Below are 17,733 nucleotides of genomic sequence, written 5' to 3'. Positions count from 1 at the left end.
GAAAAAAACCCATGTCAGGGGTCTGCAGGAGGTTAAGGCACAGGGCACACAGAAGGGTCCGTATCTTGCAGAAGGGCCAAAGAGGAAGGGGGATGGGAAGAGAAGAGGTCTTGTCCCCCAGGCAAGAGAATTTCAGCCAGTTGCCCCCCCCCCCCCAGCCTGTGCAGAGAAGGGCCTGGCGTCAGCTGTTGCCTGTCCTACAGCTGGCCTGCAGCTGTTTGTGCCCAGGCTTCAAAGCTAGAGGGGGAGGTGCAGGGCACCCAGAGGCCAGGCTGTGAGAACTCGGCTCCGTGTGTGCATAAAGTACTGGATTTGGGTTTGAGTCCCCAAAGGACAGGGCCTGGGAGCCTAGAATATACCCCCTACAGAGCTGGCAGCTGCAGAAAATCCAGATGCTTGGCCAGTGAGTCTTTGGGGCCTGGAAAGGACTACCTGGGCCTGGGCTTCAGGGCTGCCGTGCCAGTCCCCTTTCTGGGGCTTTTCTAGCCTCTTTCTGTCTGCCTTCCTCAGTGTATCCAGCCAGCCTGGAAGGCGGCTACTTCTTGAAGCTAGGCTCCTCACAGGGCTCTTCCCATCTCTCCTGACAGTGCAAGGGACAGGCCAATGCCTGGCTTCCAGATGGGCCGGAGAGGCCCAGGGAAGACCTGAGAACTCAGTGAGCTAAGTATGAGTTCAGTGGGTACTGGTGGGTCTCCATAGAGTGTGCATGCTGCTGGACCATGAGCAAAGCCATGACTGCAGAAGCAAGGTGACAACGGGACAAGGATACACAGACACCGAAGGGGCAGGGAGGGCTCACGGAGGAAGTGGCTGTGTCCCAAGCTGCTTTCTGCAACTACTGAAGTGGGGACCCCTGGATCCCCTAAAACCAGCCCCCAAAGCCGCTTTTAATCCCAGCACTTGGGAGGCAGAGGCAGGAGGATCACCATGAGTTCGAGGCCAGCCTGAGACTCCATAGTGAATTCCAGGGCAGCCTGAGCTAGTGAGATACAAAGGGGCTGCTCCCATGGGACCATCCTCAGGTCCAAGCCACCAGGACAAATGTCCAGCCAGAAGAGCATCACGCACGCATCAGGGTCACTTCTTGAGCAAGCAACTCTTCTAACAGTTCCAAGCTCACAGCTTCACTAGGGTCTCCCTCCCAGCCTGCTGGCTGCGTGCATGGCTGGCGTACATACCCTGCTCAGATTCCCGAGGACAGCCCCACCATCACCAGAGTGGCACCTGAGGGATGACCTGGAACCCCAAGGTGGTATGAAATAGACACTCATGGGGAAACTTCTGGGTGCAAGGGGTGGGGCAGTTAGGGACAAGCCTCAAGCCAACATGCCCAAGAGCTCGCTGAGGTGACGCTAGTGAGCCGAGCCTCCAGTGTCTGAAAGTTTCCCAGTGCTGCTGGACAAGGCGTGGCTGGTGAAAGCTGGCACTCTCTATGCCAGGAGCTTTTTTTGACCTTCCCCTGAGGACATAATCACACAGCATTTCTCCCCCCCTAGGCCACCAGGGCTGTAATTTCAGGGATTGAAGGGGGCTCCCCGGAGGCTCCGCCTGCATCTAGCTATCTTTAGAGGCATGGTTGGGGCGTGTCCGGAGGAGGGGAGGTGGACAGGAGCTGTGCTGTGTCCTCTGTGGATAGCCTTTAAAACTGAGGAGTCAGAGAGAGACCAAGAGGTATCCTAGGACCCTGCACTCCTCTCTCAGTCAAGGCCAGACTTAAGACTTGCTGCTTGGCTCCATCTATGGCCCTTGGAGTCCAAATCTAGTGTGGATGGGGAGAAGCTGGGCCAGACCCAGTCCTGAGGCGCCGACTTCAGCCTGAAGCACTGTTTGGTCCAGATGCTTGGCAGAGGACAATGCCCGGCCTGAGTATGGCACAGCATAGTGTCTCCTAGGTAGCTGCTATGGGAGTGGGGGCCAGAATGGGGTGGCCCAGGCATGGCACACAACTTATAAAACAAGGATTGGGGCTGTAGTGATGACTTAGCAGTTAAGGCGCTTACCTGCAAAACCTAATGACCTGAGTTCAATTCCCCATTACTCACATAAAGCCAGATGCACCAAGTGGCACATGCATCTGGAGTTCGTTTGCCAGGCTAGAGACCCTGGCAGTCCACATTCTCTGTCTCTCTTTGCTTGCAAATGTATTATTTATTTATTTATTTAAATTTATTTGATAGTGACAGACAGAGAAAGAGGCAGAGAAAGAAAGGGCACACCAGGGCCTCCAGCCACAACAAAGGAACTCCAGATGCATGCGCCCCCTTGTGCATCTAGCTAACGTGGGTCCTGGGGAATAGAGCCTCAAACCGGGGTCCTTAGGCTTCACAGGCAAGTGCTTAACCGCTAAGCCATCTCTCCAGCCCAAATAAATTATTTATATTTATACACTTCTTCTTAAAACAAAACCCAGGCTTGTCTAGTCCTGGAGTCTGGGGTAGGCCAGGCAAGTAGGCTGGTAGGCCATATAATTTAGACGCATTGGGGCCACTAGGAGGAGAGCAGAGGTACAAGGTTCTGCTGAGGTCCCCTGAAGGAGTATGGGCCAGCCCCAACAAGTGCATTTGCCCATCTCCACTTTTTCGCTTCAACATGATAGCCTTTGGCATGCCCCTCCTGGTCCTTACCCTCAGACCTATCCCATTACCTCAGTACCCCCATTTCAGTCCTGGGACTAATGAGTGCCTTTCTTTTTGCCACATGGTCCCAGACACCCCTACCCTGACCTCCCCACCAGATAGGTTGTCCCCACAGAGCTGCTGACTGCACATACTGCTGGACCCTCAGGTGGAGCTGGTGCCTACAGGAAGAATGCCCTCACCACCTTTCTGAGCAGACCTCAGTGGGCATGAGGGAGTAGGGCATGTGAGAAGCAGGTACAGATAGGCAGGTCAGGCCTGCCCCCGGCACCACATGGTGCCAGCTCAGACTTTGGGGGCTAGCTGCTGGGCATCCTCTCCCACATACTAAAGCCCCTGGCCTCCCACTGTTAGGACCCTCCAGCATTGAGCTCTCGGCTCTCTTGGGGGATTATCTGAGTTGAAGAGAGTGGCCTTGCCTCAGTCATACACTTCATAGGTCATCAGTAGCTAGTGATGACCTGGGGATGCAAAGGGATGGTTCCTTTGTTCCAACTTGGAAGCAGCCCAGTTCCAGAGTGAAGACTGGATGGTCACAAACCAGCTTCTCCCTTCACCAGATAAATAACCTAGGAACCCTCCCCCCCCCCCCGTAGAATTCCTGAATTTGAATCCCTATCCTCTGCATCAGGAAGGTTACTGAGGGAATGCTCTGTGCCCCAGTCTCAGCCACTCCACAGCAGCCTTGTGGCCAGAAGTAAACCCGGGAACCATTTATTTGGTGCCTGGCCCCTACCCTCCTCCACCCAAGCAGGAGATTCCCCCATCTGGGGGTGGACCCGGAGCTGGTTGCTCTGACGCTCAGTGGGCTGGCCTCCTTGCCTCATCTGGTCAGCAGAGCTAAGAGTGGGGAGGATGGGATGTTGGGGCTGCCTCCAGGGTCTGAACTCTGGGACTATGAACGTGGGGCCTGGTGGGAGCAGGAGGCCAGAACAGGGTGGGCAGGGCTTGGGATGGGCCAGTCCAGGGAGGAGGGGGTTTGAGTGCTGGGAAAGCAAGGGCAATACGCCTCCAGGGCTGCTGACCTCTGACCCAGCCCAAGCAGGAAGTGCCATATCTGTGAGCCCAGACCCAAGAGGAGAAGGAATGCAGAGATGAGTCCAAAGCAAACACTCCGCCAGCTTCCCGCCCCCCCCCACCCTGCTCCAAGTCTGGCCCTTTCACTGTCGAGAATGTGGGGGTGGGGCGGGGAGATGGGGAAATCGCTGCTGAATGGGACCAAGACAAGGGTTCCCAAGCCCAGAGCCCAGCTGGACCTAGTGGCAGTGTGAGGGGCTCGGTAGTGGACATTTTTGTGTTTTTCCTCCTTGAAAGTAGGGGCATGCCCCTCGCCTGCTGAATCCTGTCTGCCTGTCACATGGTGCCATGGCCTTGTGAGTTGTGGACGCTAATCCAGGGTCTCTAGCCCTTTCCCTGTGCCCTGTTGCCCAGACACAAGGCAACTGCCTCAGTACTTCATGGGGCTCTGCAGAGCAGTGTTCCCACCCAGCACAGCTGGCCATTGTCGTCTTTGGGACTCAGCAGGGCTGAGCCATCACCTCCGTGGAAGCGTTCCTGGCGTGCTGGCCTCAGCACTGCGGGCTGACCTTGCTCAGGTAGTTGGTAACACCAATCTGGGTGCAGTCATCGCTGGGTCTCCGACGCTGGGCTTCCCAGACAGGTCTGACCTTGCACAGACAAGAGCTTGGTCCCCGGTGATTGCTGAATAGATTTGACTACCCCTCCTGTGGCACCAAGCTACATGGGGAATAACCTGTCCCTGCAGGAAGAAAGGCATACAACTTCGAGCAAATCGCTTTACTTGTCTGCATCTTAGTCCCCCATCTGTGAGCTGTGAGTGGGACCCCGGGAACCTGGCAGGGTGTCTGAGGGTGGATGTCCACGGAGGGACCAGGATGAGGGCTCCGGAACATGGAATAGGGGAGAGGCCCCCAAGTTGCCGCTAGGCAACAGTCACCAGCTCCCGTGGCCTTTGAATGAAAGAGAGCGATTGTGGGCTTCCATACTAGCCTGTATTGACAGCCAAACCATCTCTATGGGACCTGGCCCAGGACAGGGACACTTAAAGGAGGAGAGGGCTCAGGAACAGAGGGTTCCTCGAACAAGGGAGGCCAAGTGCAAGGGACTTCGGGACCCTGGTGAGGTGGGAAGGCTCGCAGAGGAACTGTGAAAACCATGCCTCTGAACCCTTCGCTGGGGAAGTGGTACCTAGACCATGGGCAGGACTCTCAATGCATGCAACTGAAATCTGTGGAGAAGGACGGAGGCCCACCATGGGCTTGAAGGAGCTGCATTCACTGTGTTCAAGTGGAAGTCGGCGCTCTCTGATGGGTCGTCTGCTGAGTGAAAGGTCATGGGAAATGGGCATGTCGCAAGCAGTGGGGGCTTCTAAAACTTTCTCCCAGTGCTGTAAAAATCAAGGGAAGTTTGGCCTAGGAACCCTCCCACAAGCTGTGCATACTAGGAAACGTAAGCAGGGCAGGGCAGGGCTATGAGCCCTCCTCTCCTTGCTGGGGTTTAAGGACCACGCTGTGGTAGGTCCGGATGCAGGAGAAAGCCGTGGATGGGATGCCACGAAGATCAATGAGATTGTTGTCCAGGTATGTGGCAATAAGGTTGGAATCCTGGGCCACACGTGTGTCGCAGATGGAATTCAGGGGCACCTGTCTGTGAAGGGCAAGGCAGAACAAGGGAGAGGAGAACCCATAAAAGAGGGTTAAGCAGCATGTCAAAAGAGACAAAAAGACAGTCTTGTGGTTGAGAGAGAGCGGCGATAAGATGTAGGCAGAGCTAGACTAGAAGGAAGGGCAGGTGGAGTCCTAGCCCCTCCCAACCAGTGCCCAGCACTGGCCCCCACCCCAGCCCTTGCTACTGTGGGCCAAAGCCCTGCCTTCCTCCTGTACGCCTCTGCCGAGACTCAGCTGTCTAGAGCCCTCTAGTTTAGTGGCCTGGGCCTGCCAACCACAGGTAGTGACCCATCCTGGCAGGGTTGATTTGAACAGACCAGCCAGGAAGGGGAATGATCCTTCTCCCCGGCTCTTACCTTCTCCGGGGCCTCTGAGGCCTGCAGGGGAGGAGTCTGCTCTGGCCCAGGCTCCTGCTCTATGCAGGCCACTTCTTTCCCCCTGAGGTGGGGCCGAGATAGGTACGGGCAGGTGGGTGGCCCTACCTGATCTTGTTGTGGCTGAGGCGCAGCACCCGAAGACCCTTGAGCCCCAGGAGGCCAGGTGGGATGGCCTGTAGCTGGTTGTGATCCAGCAACAGCTCTGCCAGGGAGGTGTGCAGGCCGAGGAAGGACACTGTGTGCACGCCCTCTGTGCGCAGCCTGTTGTAGGACAGATGCAGGAACTCCAGGCCTGGCTTCATGTGGGCAAACACATAGCCCGGGATGCGCTCAATGAGGTTGTGATGCAGTGTCAGGTGCCTCAGGCCCCGGGGCAGGAAGGAGGGGACGTGGACCAGCTGGTTGTGGGACAGGTCAAGAGTTTCCAGCTTTCTGTAGAGTGGAGCACACAGATGCAGGGAATGTTAGTGGCTTAAGTGTCCCCAGCCCAGCTGCAAGGGAGCAGTTCCATATGTTAGAATCCCAAATTGGCGTCTTGAGTCGATACCTAAGAAAGATATGAGGATGTGTCCCTAGATGACATCTGCCACCTGAAACTCTCCTCGGTAGAGGCTCACGAGACTCCTGAGTCAGGCCAGACCCTGTGTGGCTTCTACTCTCAAGGACTCTGAAGAGAGGCCTTTCTTGCTTCCTGCCAGGCTAGTTACCAGCCCTCAGTGTAGAAACAGTGTTCCTTCCATCACTCTTCTGTGCCTTGTCACAGGGCCTTCTGGGCCTGGCAATTAATGCCACCAAAAATCTATCCCTTTGGGCTGGAGAGATGGCTTAGTGGTTAAGCACTTGCCTGTGAAGCCTAAGGACCCTGGTTCAGGGCTCGAGTCCCCAGGATCCACATTAGCCAGATGCACAAGGAGGCACATGCATCTGGAATTCATTTGCAGTGGCTGGAGGCCCTGGGGTGCCCATTCTCTCTCTCTGCCTCTCTCTTTCTGTCTGTCACTCTCAAATAAATAAACAAAAAAATTAAAATATCCATCCCTTTCTCCCCCTGTCTTGGAACTCAGAACTCTCCTCCTGTGTCTCTTCTTCCTGCCTCAGCCATTCTTATCATCCACCAATAAGAGGCCAGATGGCAGGGAGGGACAAAGCAGGTTCTCAGAAGGAGCCCTGGGTGCCCAGCAGGACAGAGGGAGGAGGCTGATGGTGAAGCTCAGGTTGTCACTGTTCCTAGGCCACTGTGACCCAGTTAGACCATGGTGGGCTCCAAGGTCCCGACTCTAACAGTAAGCAAGCCGCAGTCTCTGCAGGTCTACAAGAACAGAGGGTGGCAATGCTTCTATAATGGGTCAGAGCAGGAAAAGTAGCTTCGTTCAGTGACACCCTCAGCCCCCTGCCTCCTGCCCCTGTGGACTGCAGCCCCTACCCCTTCCGTCAGCACAGCAAAGACGACTAGTGTTGCAATCGGGAAGAGGCAGGGGCTGAGCTGCCTGTGCTGACTAGCTGCCAGCCCCCTGCCCAGGCCCCATAGTGGGCAGCGGGAGTGGAACGCGGCTGGGTGGCCCCTCCCAGGCTGCTGTCTGCTTTCCTTTGCCCCCTTGGCAAGCGGGGGAGAGGAAAAAGGAATAATTAAACCCAAACGTCCTGGTAACTTTTTCCTGGAACAAGAAGATGCAAGGCGGGAGGTTCTAGTCCTGGGGATGGTGGGTGGGACTGTCTGTGGACCCCGGCCTCTGCTCTTCGCTCCAGCCGCAGTCTGTCTCGCTGGCCAGCAGACGGTCCTCGGCCTCTTGCCTGGCCCCCAACCTCCCTCTGTGTGCTTCACTCTTCCCGGAACTGAGAGTGTCCTGCCTTCTGATTCCTATGGCCTTCGGTCAGGGTGCGAGGCCTAAGTGCCATCACCCTCACATAGCTGTCCAAACCAGACTGGGGCATCATCCCAGGCCCTTCATGTTATGGGGAGAACAGTAGCTCCCAAAAGATAAGTCCAGCCAGTCCCTTTGCAGCTGACCTTATGTCAAAGGCCCCTGTAGATGTAGTGAGGCTATCATACTGGATGACCTGGGTGGGCCCCACATCCAATCACAAGTGAGAGAGAAGACGGAGCCACCCAGGGAAGGAGGCTGGGCAGACACAGAAGCTGAGAGGGGAGTGTTGCGGTCACAAACCCAGGGACAATTTGGGACCACTAGAAGCTAGAGAGGAAGGGGAAGGGCTTGCTCTAGAGCCTCCAGAAGGAACACATTCCCCCTCACCTTTGGGGGAGGACCTACGTCTGCTGTCTTGGAACGCCCATTCTGCAGGGCTTTGTGACAGCGGTCCCAGGACAGCATCTGCACATCTGCCTTGCCCCTCCCTTGCAGGCTCCTTTCTGCCTTGTTGCTTCATAGCTAAACCCAGCTTGGGACCAGCTATGTCTGTCACCACAGCCTCATGTGGGCTTCTTGGGCACTGGTAAGGCAGGTGTGGGTGTTGCTGTGAGAAGTAGGGGTTGAGAGGAGGCCTTGGAAGTTAGCAACGGTGTGGAGGCGCCGGTGGTGACAGGGCCCAGACTTCTCTGAGTCCTGGCGCAGGGAGGAAGGTGACATTAGTGACACACCTGAAACCAAGCCCATACCACCAATCCTCCCCCTGGTGCCCAGGCCTTCTGCAGTCTCTGTGGAGCCTTCTGGCTTCACACTACTCTCTTTACTTCTTTGCTTGACTCATTGGGTTTCCTGGGGCCCGCCCTCCCTCCCTCCCTGGATGTCGGTGATAACCCTCCAGGGTGGGTACATACGGGAGGTCGATCCACGCCCGGGGTGCCAGTCGGTCCTCCTGTAGCTGGTTGTGGCTGAGCACCAGCACGGTGAGGCCATGGCTCCTGTCCAGCACATTCTCTGTCACTTCCTCCAGCAGGTTGTTCCCCAGGTGCAGCTCCTAGGTCCAGGGGTCATGAGGAAGTCCCACTGCCCATCTGTGGGACTTATGTGCCACAATCTCTGTCACTCTCGGGCCAGTGGCCATCTGCTAAGGATCCTGGAGGCTCCTACCAGCTGAGCCATGACTCCTCTGAGCCTTCAAGTTACATCTCCAGAGAGCACTGCTAATGGGGCATTGACTTTTGGGGAGATGGCATGGTCCTAAGAAGATACAGACCTTATTTACTGTGAGGGTTCATTTTAACTATCAACTTGATTGGCTTAAAATAGTATCTAGGGAAAGAGTGAGGCACACTTTTGGGTGTGAGGATGTTTGTAGACAGGAATATCTGAGGACTTTCCCTCAGTGTGGACAGTACTGTCTTATGGATTGGGTCCTGGATGAAATAAAAAGAAAACAAGGAGAAAGCCAGCAGAGTAACAGCATTCATCTCTACTTCCTGACTATGGATACACTGGAAAGTGCCTCACTCTCCCAATGCCATGCCTTTTTTCCATGATGGGCCATAATTCCTTCAAACCATGGGCCAAAATGAATCCTACCTTCCTAAAGTTTATTCTTTTTTTAAAAAAAATATTTATTGATTGATTTGAGACACACACACACACACACACACACACACACACACACAGAGAGAGAGAGAGAGAGAGAGAGAGAGAGAGAGAGAGAGAGAGAAGGAGAGAGAATGGGCAATACCAGGGCCTCCAGCCACTGCAAATGAACTCAGATGCATGTGCCACCTTGTGCATCTGGCTCATGTGGGTACTGGGGAATGAACTCTTGAACAAGGGTCCTTAGGCATCACAGGCAAATGCTTAACTGCTAAGATATCTCTCCAGGCCTTCTTTTTTTTTTTTTTTTTTTTTTTTTTTTTTTTTTGGTTTTTCGAGGTAGGGCCTCACTCTAGCCCAGGCCGACCTGGAATTCACTATGTAGTCTCAGGGTGGCCTCAAACTCACGGTGATCCTCCTACCTCTGCCTCCCGAGTGCTGGGATTAAAGACGTGCGCCACCACGCCCGGCTTGACTCTCTTTCTCTATCTCTCTCTCTGCTTGCAAATCAACTGTAAAAAATATTTTTAGGGCCAGGCGTGGTGGCACACGCCTTTAATCCCAGCACTCGGGAGGCAGAGGTAGGAGGATCACCGTGAGTTTGAGGCCACCCTGAGACTACATAGTGAATTCCAGGTCGGCCTGGGCTAGAGTGAGACCCTACCTCGAAAAACCAAAAAAAAAAAAAAAAAAAAAAAAAAAAAAGGAAAGAGAGTCAGATAGAGGATGGGCACGCCAGGGCCTCCAGCCACTGTAAATGAACTCAGATGCATGTGCCACCTTGTGCATCTGGCTCATGTGGGTACTGGGGAATGAACTCTTGAACAAGGGTCCTTAGGCATCACAGGCAAATGCTTAACTGCTAAGATATCTCTCCAGGCCTTCTTTTTTTTTTTTTTTTTTTGGTTTTTCGAGGTAGGGTCTCACTCTAGCCCAGGCCGACCTGGAATTCACTATGTAGTCTCAGGGTGGCCTCAAACTCACGGTGATCCTCCTACCTCTGCCTCCCGAGTGCTGGGATTAAAGACGTGCGCCACCACGCCCGGCTTGACTCTCTTTCTCTATCTCTCTCTCTGCTTGCAAATCAACTGTAAAAAATATTTTTAGGGCCAGGCGTGGTGGCACACGCCTTTAATCCCAGCACTCGGGAGGCAGAGGTAGGAGGATCACCGTGAGTTTGAGGCCACCCTGAGACTACATAGTGAATTCCAGGTCGGCCTGGGCTAGAGTGAGACCCTACCTCGAAAAACCAAAAAAAAAAAAAAAAAAAAAAAAAAAAAGGAAAGAGAGTCAGATAGAGGATGGGCACGCCAGGGCCTCCAGCCACTGTAAATGAACTCCAGATGCATGTGCCCCCTTGTGCATCTGGCTAATGTGGGCCCTGGGGAATCAAACTCTGGTTGTTCGGCTTTGCAGGCAAAGTGCCTTAACTGCTCAGCCATCTCTTCAGCCCCCTAAAGTTGATTCTTGCCCAGTACTTGGTCACAGCAATGAGAAAATCAACTAATATGGAAGGACACCCAATGGATCCAGAATAGTCCAAGAGGTCCAAATCTGGCTTCAAGAAGGTTACTTCAGAAGGACTTGGAGGATGGCTCAGTGAGCAAAATGCTGGCTGTGTAAGCTTGAGGACATGAGTCCATCCCCAGCATCCGCATAAAAGCTAGGCATGGAATTCACATCTGTAATACCAGCTGGGGCTGCAGAGACAGAAGGATCCCTAGGGCTTTGCTGGCTAGCTAGTGTAGCTGAATTGGTGAGCTCTAGGTTCAGTGAGAGACTCTGTCTTAAAAAAAAAAAAAGTAGGGCTGGAGAGATGGCTTAGTGGTTAAGCGCTTAGGTGAAGCCTAAGGACCCTGGTTCAAGGCTCAATTCTCCAGGACCCACATTAGCCAGATGCACAAGGGGGCGCACACGTCAGGAGTTCATTTGCAGTGGCTGGAAGTCCTGGAGCGCCCATTCTCACTCTCTCTCTCTCTATCTGCCTCTTTCTCTCTCTGTCACTCTCAAATAAATAAATAAAAATGAACAAAAAAATAAAAAAAAGTGAAGTGGAGGGATGGAGAGTTGGCTTGGTGGTTAAGGCTCTTGCCTGTGAAGCCTAAGGACTGATGTTCAACTCTCTAAGTCTCATGTAATCCAGATGCATAAAGTAATGCAGGTGTGCAATGTCATACATGTGCACAAGGGAGCACATGCGTCTGGAGTTGGGTTGCAGTGGCTGGAGGCCCTGGTGCACCAATTCTCTCTCCCTCTCTCTCTCTCTCTCTCTCTCTCTCTCTCTCTCTCTCTCTCTCTCTCACTTGCTCGCTCTTGCTCTCGCTCTCTCACATTAAAACAAAAAGGCCAGTCAGCTGGGCTTGCCTCCAAAGGGGAAAAAAATAAAGTGGAGAGTGACTGAGAAATATATCTAACATTAACCCATTAACCTTTGGTCTCTACGGGTACCCACACACAAACATGCATACATTTGTAGGCATACCACACAGAAACAAAAGGATTGGCCCAGACTGAGTGGAAGCCCATTGGCTCCAAAGACCTGTGAGCTTCATGATAAACCAACTCCTGAGTGGGCTGCCCTGTCTCTCTCAGCAGATGCTCAGGTCATTTGACTGCAAGGGAAGCATCTCCCCACTGGGGGCTCCCAGCTCACCTGCAGGGAGGCTGGCAGGCCGGGTGGAATGGTCCTCAGCCGGTTCTGGCCCAGCCTCAGGTAGAGCAGGCTGCTCAGGGACTGGAAAGCCAGCGGGGAGATGTTCCCATCATGCAACTGGTTCCCTTCCACCTCCAGTGTCAGCAGGTTGCTGAGCCCTGAAGGGCAGGCAGACGGGATTGGGTGAGCTGACTGGGGTGCCTCTCCTCTCCCTCCCCCGTTGTCCCCTTGGTCGTACCCTGGAAGCTGCTACGCTGCAGGCCCTGTAGGAGGTTGTCATTGAGTTTGAGCTCCTGTAAGGAAGTGGGTAAGGCTGGCACTGTGGACAGTGAATTTCCATCCAGATTGAGGCGCTTCAGCTGTGTCAAGTTCTGGAAGGAGGGGAGAGGAACTGGGTTGGGGTCTGTCTCATGGCTGTCAAGGTCCAAGCTTTCCTGGGCATGACTCCAGGCTTATCATAGCTGAGGGCCACCCCTAGCTGGCTATACTGTGGCTTCCTAGTTGCTGTTAAAGTTAGGCCTGTTGGGGACATCTGTTGCTGCTGCATTGGGCCCATGGAGCTGTGATGCACATCCCCAGCTGAGCCTGTGCACCCAAATCACGGGAGTCCTCCATCCTGGGTGCAGTGCCTTCCCCAGACCTGACCCCAGCAGCTCTGTCCTGCAGAACAATAGCGTGGCACCACCCTCCAGGCCCAGCTCCCCGGAGAAGAAGTGGAGGGGTTGCAGCACACCTTGAAGGCATGAGGGTGCAGGCCTCGGGTGTCCAGTTTGTTCTTGCTCAGATCCAGCCACTCCAGGTTGGGGAGCCCCAGGAACGCATGGGCCGGGAGCTTGGCAATTTCATTTTCTGCACATGCACAGGGGAGCCACATCCAATGTCCCAACTCCTCTGTTACTCTGTACCCCCCACTTTGAAGAAGCCCAACTTTTCTGATTGTCCCAAGGCAGGCAGGGCATTGTCTCACTTCCACCCAAAACCCCCAGGGAGGTTGGGCCATTCCCAGAGTAGACAGGGAGCCATCGGGGCAGACGACTAGACACAAGAGGAGTCAAGACAAGAGTACAGGTTCGCACCCTTCCCACCCCTGCTGCAGGGATGGGTGCTGACAGAAAGGGGCCACCCACCTGCTAGGTAGAGTGAGGTCAGGCCAGGCTCCACCAGAGCAGGGATATGCTTCATGTTGGCATTGCCACAGGCAATAGCTGCCTGTGTTAGGAGGCACGAGGCTGGCAGGGAGGGAACGGCCTGCTCTCTGGAGCTCAGGCTTGTTACCCTGGGCCCCGGCCCTCTCCCGCTTCCTGGCCTCTTCCACACACAGCCCGCAGCCTGTGAGGTGCTGCTCCGACTGCCCCAGCCTCTGCTTTGATCCTCCTGTTGGTGCCAGGCTCCCGGCCGAGATGGACGGCAGGTCTCTGGAAGAAGAGATAGGTAATCCCGTCCTGGTCACAAGCAACAACACTCTAATGGGGACTTTGCCAGTGACTGAGGCTGGAAGAAGCATTAACGTTGGACGGCACTTGGCTTGGGCACACTGAGAATGGGCAGAGCCTGGTGTTACTGGGAGAGACTGCACAAAGCCTTGTTCCCAGAAGGTGTTATCTGGGGGACACCTGTCCTGGCCAGTCCTCACCTTTGCTCAGCCTTCTGGGCTTCGGGCCCCTTCTCATGGTTTTCCGACCTCCTGCCTTCCTTCTCTGGCCCTCCTCTGTGGCCAATGCTCCTTTTGGGGTTCCAGGAGCCATGCCAGCCTTCAGGAGTATGAGCTGCTTCTCCTTGGGCTTCCCTGCTCCAGCCTCCAGGACAGCCATGGCCTTGGGCTGAGCCTGCGGGGTGCCCTGCCACTTGACCAGACCCTTTGCTTGTCCTGAGGTCACCGGGGGTGGTTCCTTCCTCAGGGCCAGGCCCATCCGAGTAGGTACCTTCCAGTCAGGAGCTTGGTGGACTTGCTCCTTGGGGGTGAGCCAAGCCCAGCCTTGCGGCCCATCCAGCTGCTCATCTTCAGGTCTGTGTGGGTTGTCGGGCCCTGCAGAAGGTGCTGGTGTGAGTTGGGGTGGTTGAAGGACTTGGCCGCTTTCCCCACCAAGAGGTGCCCATGGCAGGCCATTCACCAGGCCCCCTGGCCCCCGACCATGGTCGGTCCTCCGTATGCCTTTCTCTCCACTCCACACCTTTGGGACAAGATGCAGGCTGGCTCCTAGGCCACAGAAAGAACTATGATAGCCCTGGGCTGAGGAGATCAGCTTATTCTCTCTCCAGGTACCTTCCAAGGACAAGGGGGCTAGGCATTGCCTCGGCATCCCTCTCTGCCCCTACCCAGCGCCGGGCAGGGGCCTTTTGTGGGTTTTACGCAGACAGCCTATGGGCAGGTGAAGGGGTCGCTGCCACCCAGAAGTTTACGTTTGGAGGTGGCAGCCTCAGTGCCTGCTAGGAGGCAGGGTTTATTGGGGGCAAGGTAAGGCTAAAGAAAGGCCACATTGAAGAAAGGGTAATAATCGCCGGGGCCTCCCCTGTCCCCACAACCCAACGGACATTGTTCTTTGTTCAGGGAATGAGGATAGGGCCTGGCCCTATCCAACTGGCTCCTCTGCCTCCATAGGCCTGAGGTGGAGCACAGCACGGAGCAGCAGCCTAGGAGACAAAGCCCACAGCCCCGGCCCTTGAGCCAGGCTCTGCAAACCCAGCTCTGCCAGCCAACCCTACCCCTACAGTTCCAGTCCCCCCTTAAGATTCTTTTCTCCCAGTAGCCTTTGGGGTATCTAGACCAACTCCCCACCAGGAAACCCTAGTCCACTCTTCCAACCCCCCTCTTCTCCCATCCAGGCCTCCCAGCGTCTGCAACCCTATCGCCCTCCCGAGAGGGCGCTCCGAGGGGCATAGGCCCTGCCTGAGCACCCCAGATAGACATCTTCGGGATAACTGGCTCTCTCTACCTCTGCCCCAGCCCTAGGGGCACTCACCGTTGGAAGACCTAGAGGGGCTGAGCGGAAGCCGCAGGGTGGGCAAAGCCAGTGGCACTGGCGGGGCCGTAGGTGCGCTCAGCCTCAGGCTCTGCTCAGCAAAGGCCCCTTCAAAGCTCATCCAAAGAGTCAGGAATGGGAGCAGCGCACCCTTCATGGCTGTGGCAGAGGGCACCAAAAGCTGGGAAAGGTGGGGTGGTGGCCACAGCTAGCTTGGATATGCACAGTGATGGTGGGATGACCTGTGAAAGGTTTGTTACCTAAGCTCCCTCCTTTCCTCCCCTCCGAGGCCTTTTTTTGGACAAACAGATGCCTCCCAGGCCTTGCTCGCAACTTTCCCCAAGGTCCGCTACTCCCACCTGAGAAGAAAGACGCTGATTCTCTCCTGGACCCAAGGGCTCGTGCTTTCTCTATAAGGCTTGCATTCACTCTCTCCTGGCCCTGACCCAGTGCCCCCATGAATGGGACATCTGTCTCCATACACAGCGGGCTTGTGATGCCCACCACAGGCTGCCAGGTCCTAACTCCATGGCAGCAGAGGAGAGGGCAAGGGCCTTCTGAGTCTCCAAGAGACAGGCACGTTCCAGGGCTTCCCGAGGCACTGGAGGCTCTGGTGTCTATAAAACCTGCCTATCCCATGGGCTTCTGCCATGGGTACCAGTGGGAGGCCTCTCAATTCTGTAAGTAACAGAGTCTGTGGGCACCCTGGGCATGACTCTACTTGGAGATGGGGCTGGTTCCTGCTTCTTCTGCTAGTTCCCTTCTGCCAGGTCTATGAAATGGCTGGAGTGTCCTGTGGCGTCCCATTGAGATGTGTCGGTGAAGCCATCTTCACAGGACCCTTAGACTTTTTGGCTAAGTCCCAGGCCCCACATGCCACTATACCTGCCCCAACTCTCTGAGTTGGAGCCCTTGTGGGTCCGGATGGCACCAAGAGGAAAGGACAGAGGTAGAGGACTGGGTAGAAGAGCAAGAGGCAAAGGGAGTGACTATACAGATCCCTGAATCAGCCCTTGAGGCACGTCATAGTCCTCAATCCAGTGGCCAGGCCTGGACACCAGCAGGGGAGGGTTGTTCCCCACGGCTCCAGCTTCAAACCCAGCTCTGGCAGCAGAGGGGCAGACGGCAGGGGCTGGCAAGCGACACAGCTCACCGCATGGCTCAGCTCTTTGGGGCCAGCTCTGAGAAAGCTTTTCCTACAGCCCTGTCCAGTGTTGACTTATGTTTGGAAGCAATCTGAAAAAATGAGTTAATTGTGGGCAAGGCCTGGGTGGAGGGAAGAAGGGTTAGCAGTGGTGGAGGGGGAGGAGTGGGGAAGGCCAAGTCTTCTCTTTATCTGGGCGTCTGAGTCTCCATCCCTGGCCATGGGGCATGTGTGAGGCCCATGGAGGAGGATGAGGGTGGGCAGGTTGAGGTGGGGAGGAGTCCCCAGCAAATGGGTCTTCATTGGGCTTTTCAACATTTGCCCCCTTGGCTCTGGGTAGCAGCAGATGTACTGGAGGCGGAAATGGGGAGACCTGAGAATTGCTGTCCACAGTTCCCTCCCCACTACCAGGGCTCCCGGTTTATGACCTGAATTTGGGACAGTGCCACACACACACCAGAGACAGGCACTGTCTTGGGAGACAGGGATGAGGCCACTGTCTGACTGTGCACCCTGTAGGTGACAGAAGATGGCCTGGGCCCAGAGTTCTGTCCGGGAGCCTTTTGCTAAAGCCGGCGGAGGGGAACCCTGAGGCCTGAGAGGCTGTCATCCCTCCATTCTGGACAGCCAGGGAGAGTGAGCATCTTTTCCCTCTTTCACAGAGAAGGAGGTTCTCACCCAAGGCCCTGAGCCTCTTGGTTCAGGCACCACTGAGATGAGCCTGGAGCCTGGGCGCTTGGAGTGGCCTGTGATGGGAACTCTGGCTCTGCCCCTCCCCCTGTCTGGGATGTATTCTGGAATCCTGGCCCCCTACCCATTTCCCCTGTTCTCGAAGCTCCCCAGGCGCTGACTAAACATCCTGCCATCTGGATCCCATTAGCTGGGCTGGGGGTGGGGGAAAGCCTGCTCCCAGGTTTCTCTGGCACAGCTAGCCTAGAGGAGGGAGGGATACCCCGTCTTTTCCACCTAGGCAGGAAGGAGCAATGGCTGGGGTCCTCCCAGTTCTCCAGCTCCTGTGAAGCCCTGCCCTGACTACCCTTCTCTTGGTTGGGAGTTCAGTGACCAACTCGGGTGGGTACCTGGGGAGTGATACTCAGGCCACCTACTCTCCAGTTGGAATGCCCAGACATCTCAGGAACCTTGAAGGAATCCCACAGCACACAGCCAGCCTGTTGGGAGGGCTCAGCAGAACCAGAGGTTCCCAGCAAGTTTTGGTCTTGCCCTACCCACTCCCAAGAGCTCATTAGCAGACTCAGACTCACTGACTGAGCCAGGCGAGGCCTCAGGCCAGCACTGATCCCGAGCTGGTGTCTGCAGTGGAGGATGGGAAGGCCACTGAGATTTTCCAGGAACCAAGATGAGGCCTGGGGGGGTGGGGTAGTGCTGGAAAGAGCTTCAGGCTCAGCTCTCTGCTCGGGCCTGACTGGCCCTGTGAGCTCAGGAGCAAGTCTCCCAGCTCAGAGCATCAACCTCTTCATTGCAATATGGTGGACACGCATTTCCTCGGAAGCCATAGACTCTGAGTGTAAGCAGGGAGAAGTTGCACTGTGGCTTCTAGCTGCACAATTCCAGAATTCCAAGGGTAAGAAAGGGACTCCTGCCTCCTCTCTTCTCCCTTTCTTTCACAGGGCACACTCCATCCACGTGCAATGGTTTTTGCCCTCAAGCCCCCTTAGGGCCGCACTGCTGAGCAGTCTTTTATCAAAGGACCCGAAGGACAGATTCTTTGCTCACTGAACATTCCTGGCTCCTGAGTTGAGAGCACAGGGGCTCTATCCGAAACAAAGAGCTGACTATGGTAGCTAG

The 17,733-nt window shown here is 55.3% G+C and overlaps 1 protein-coding gene across 1 annotated transcript; it reads right to left on the bottom strand.

The window, feature by feature from the left end:
- Positions 1-4,418: 4,418 nt before the first annotated feature.
- Positions 4,419-15,095, bottom strand: LOC101599052 (extracellular matrix protein 2-like). The gene is made up of 9 exons (XM_004672051.2): positions 14,784-15,095; positions 13,457-13,849; positions 12,951-13,238; positions 12,557-12,672; positions 12,062-12,194; positions 11,824-11,981; positions 8,477-8,616; positions 5,806-6,132; positions 4,419-5,303 (listed from the first exon to the last, which is right to left on the bottom strand). Exons 1-9 carry the CDS (start codon positions 14,938-14,940, stop codon positions 5,126-5,128), a joined length of 1,890 nt encoding a protein of 629 aa, XP_004672108.2. The 5' UTR covers positions 14,941-15,095; the 3' UTR covers positions 4,419-5,125.
- Positions 15,096-17,733: the final 2,638 nt, after the last annotated feature.

The sequence above is a fragment of the Jaculus jaculus genome, chromosome X (assembly GCF_020740685.1).
Source record: "Jaculus jaculus isolate mJacJac1 chromosome X, mJacJac1.mat.Y.cur, whole genome shotgun sequence".
Classification (NCBI taxonomy): domain Eukaryota; kingdom Metazoa; phylum Chordata; class Mammalia; order Rodentia; family Dipodidae; genus Jaculus; species Jaculus jaculus.
The sequence above is the reverse complement of the archived record's forward strand: the minus strand, read 5'-3'. Positions and strand labels throughout refer to the sequence as shown.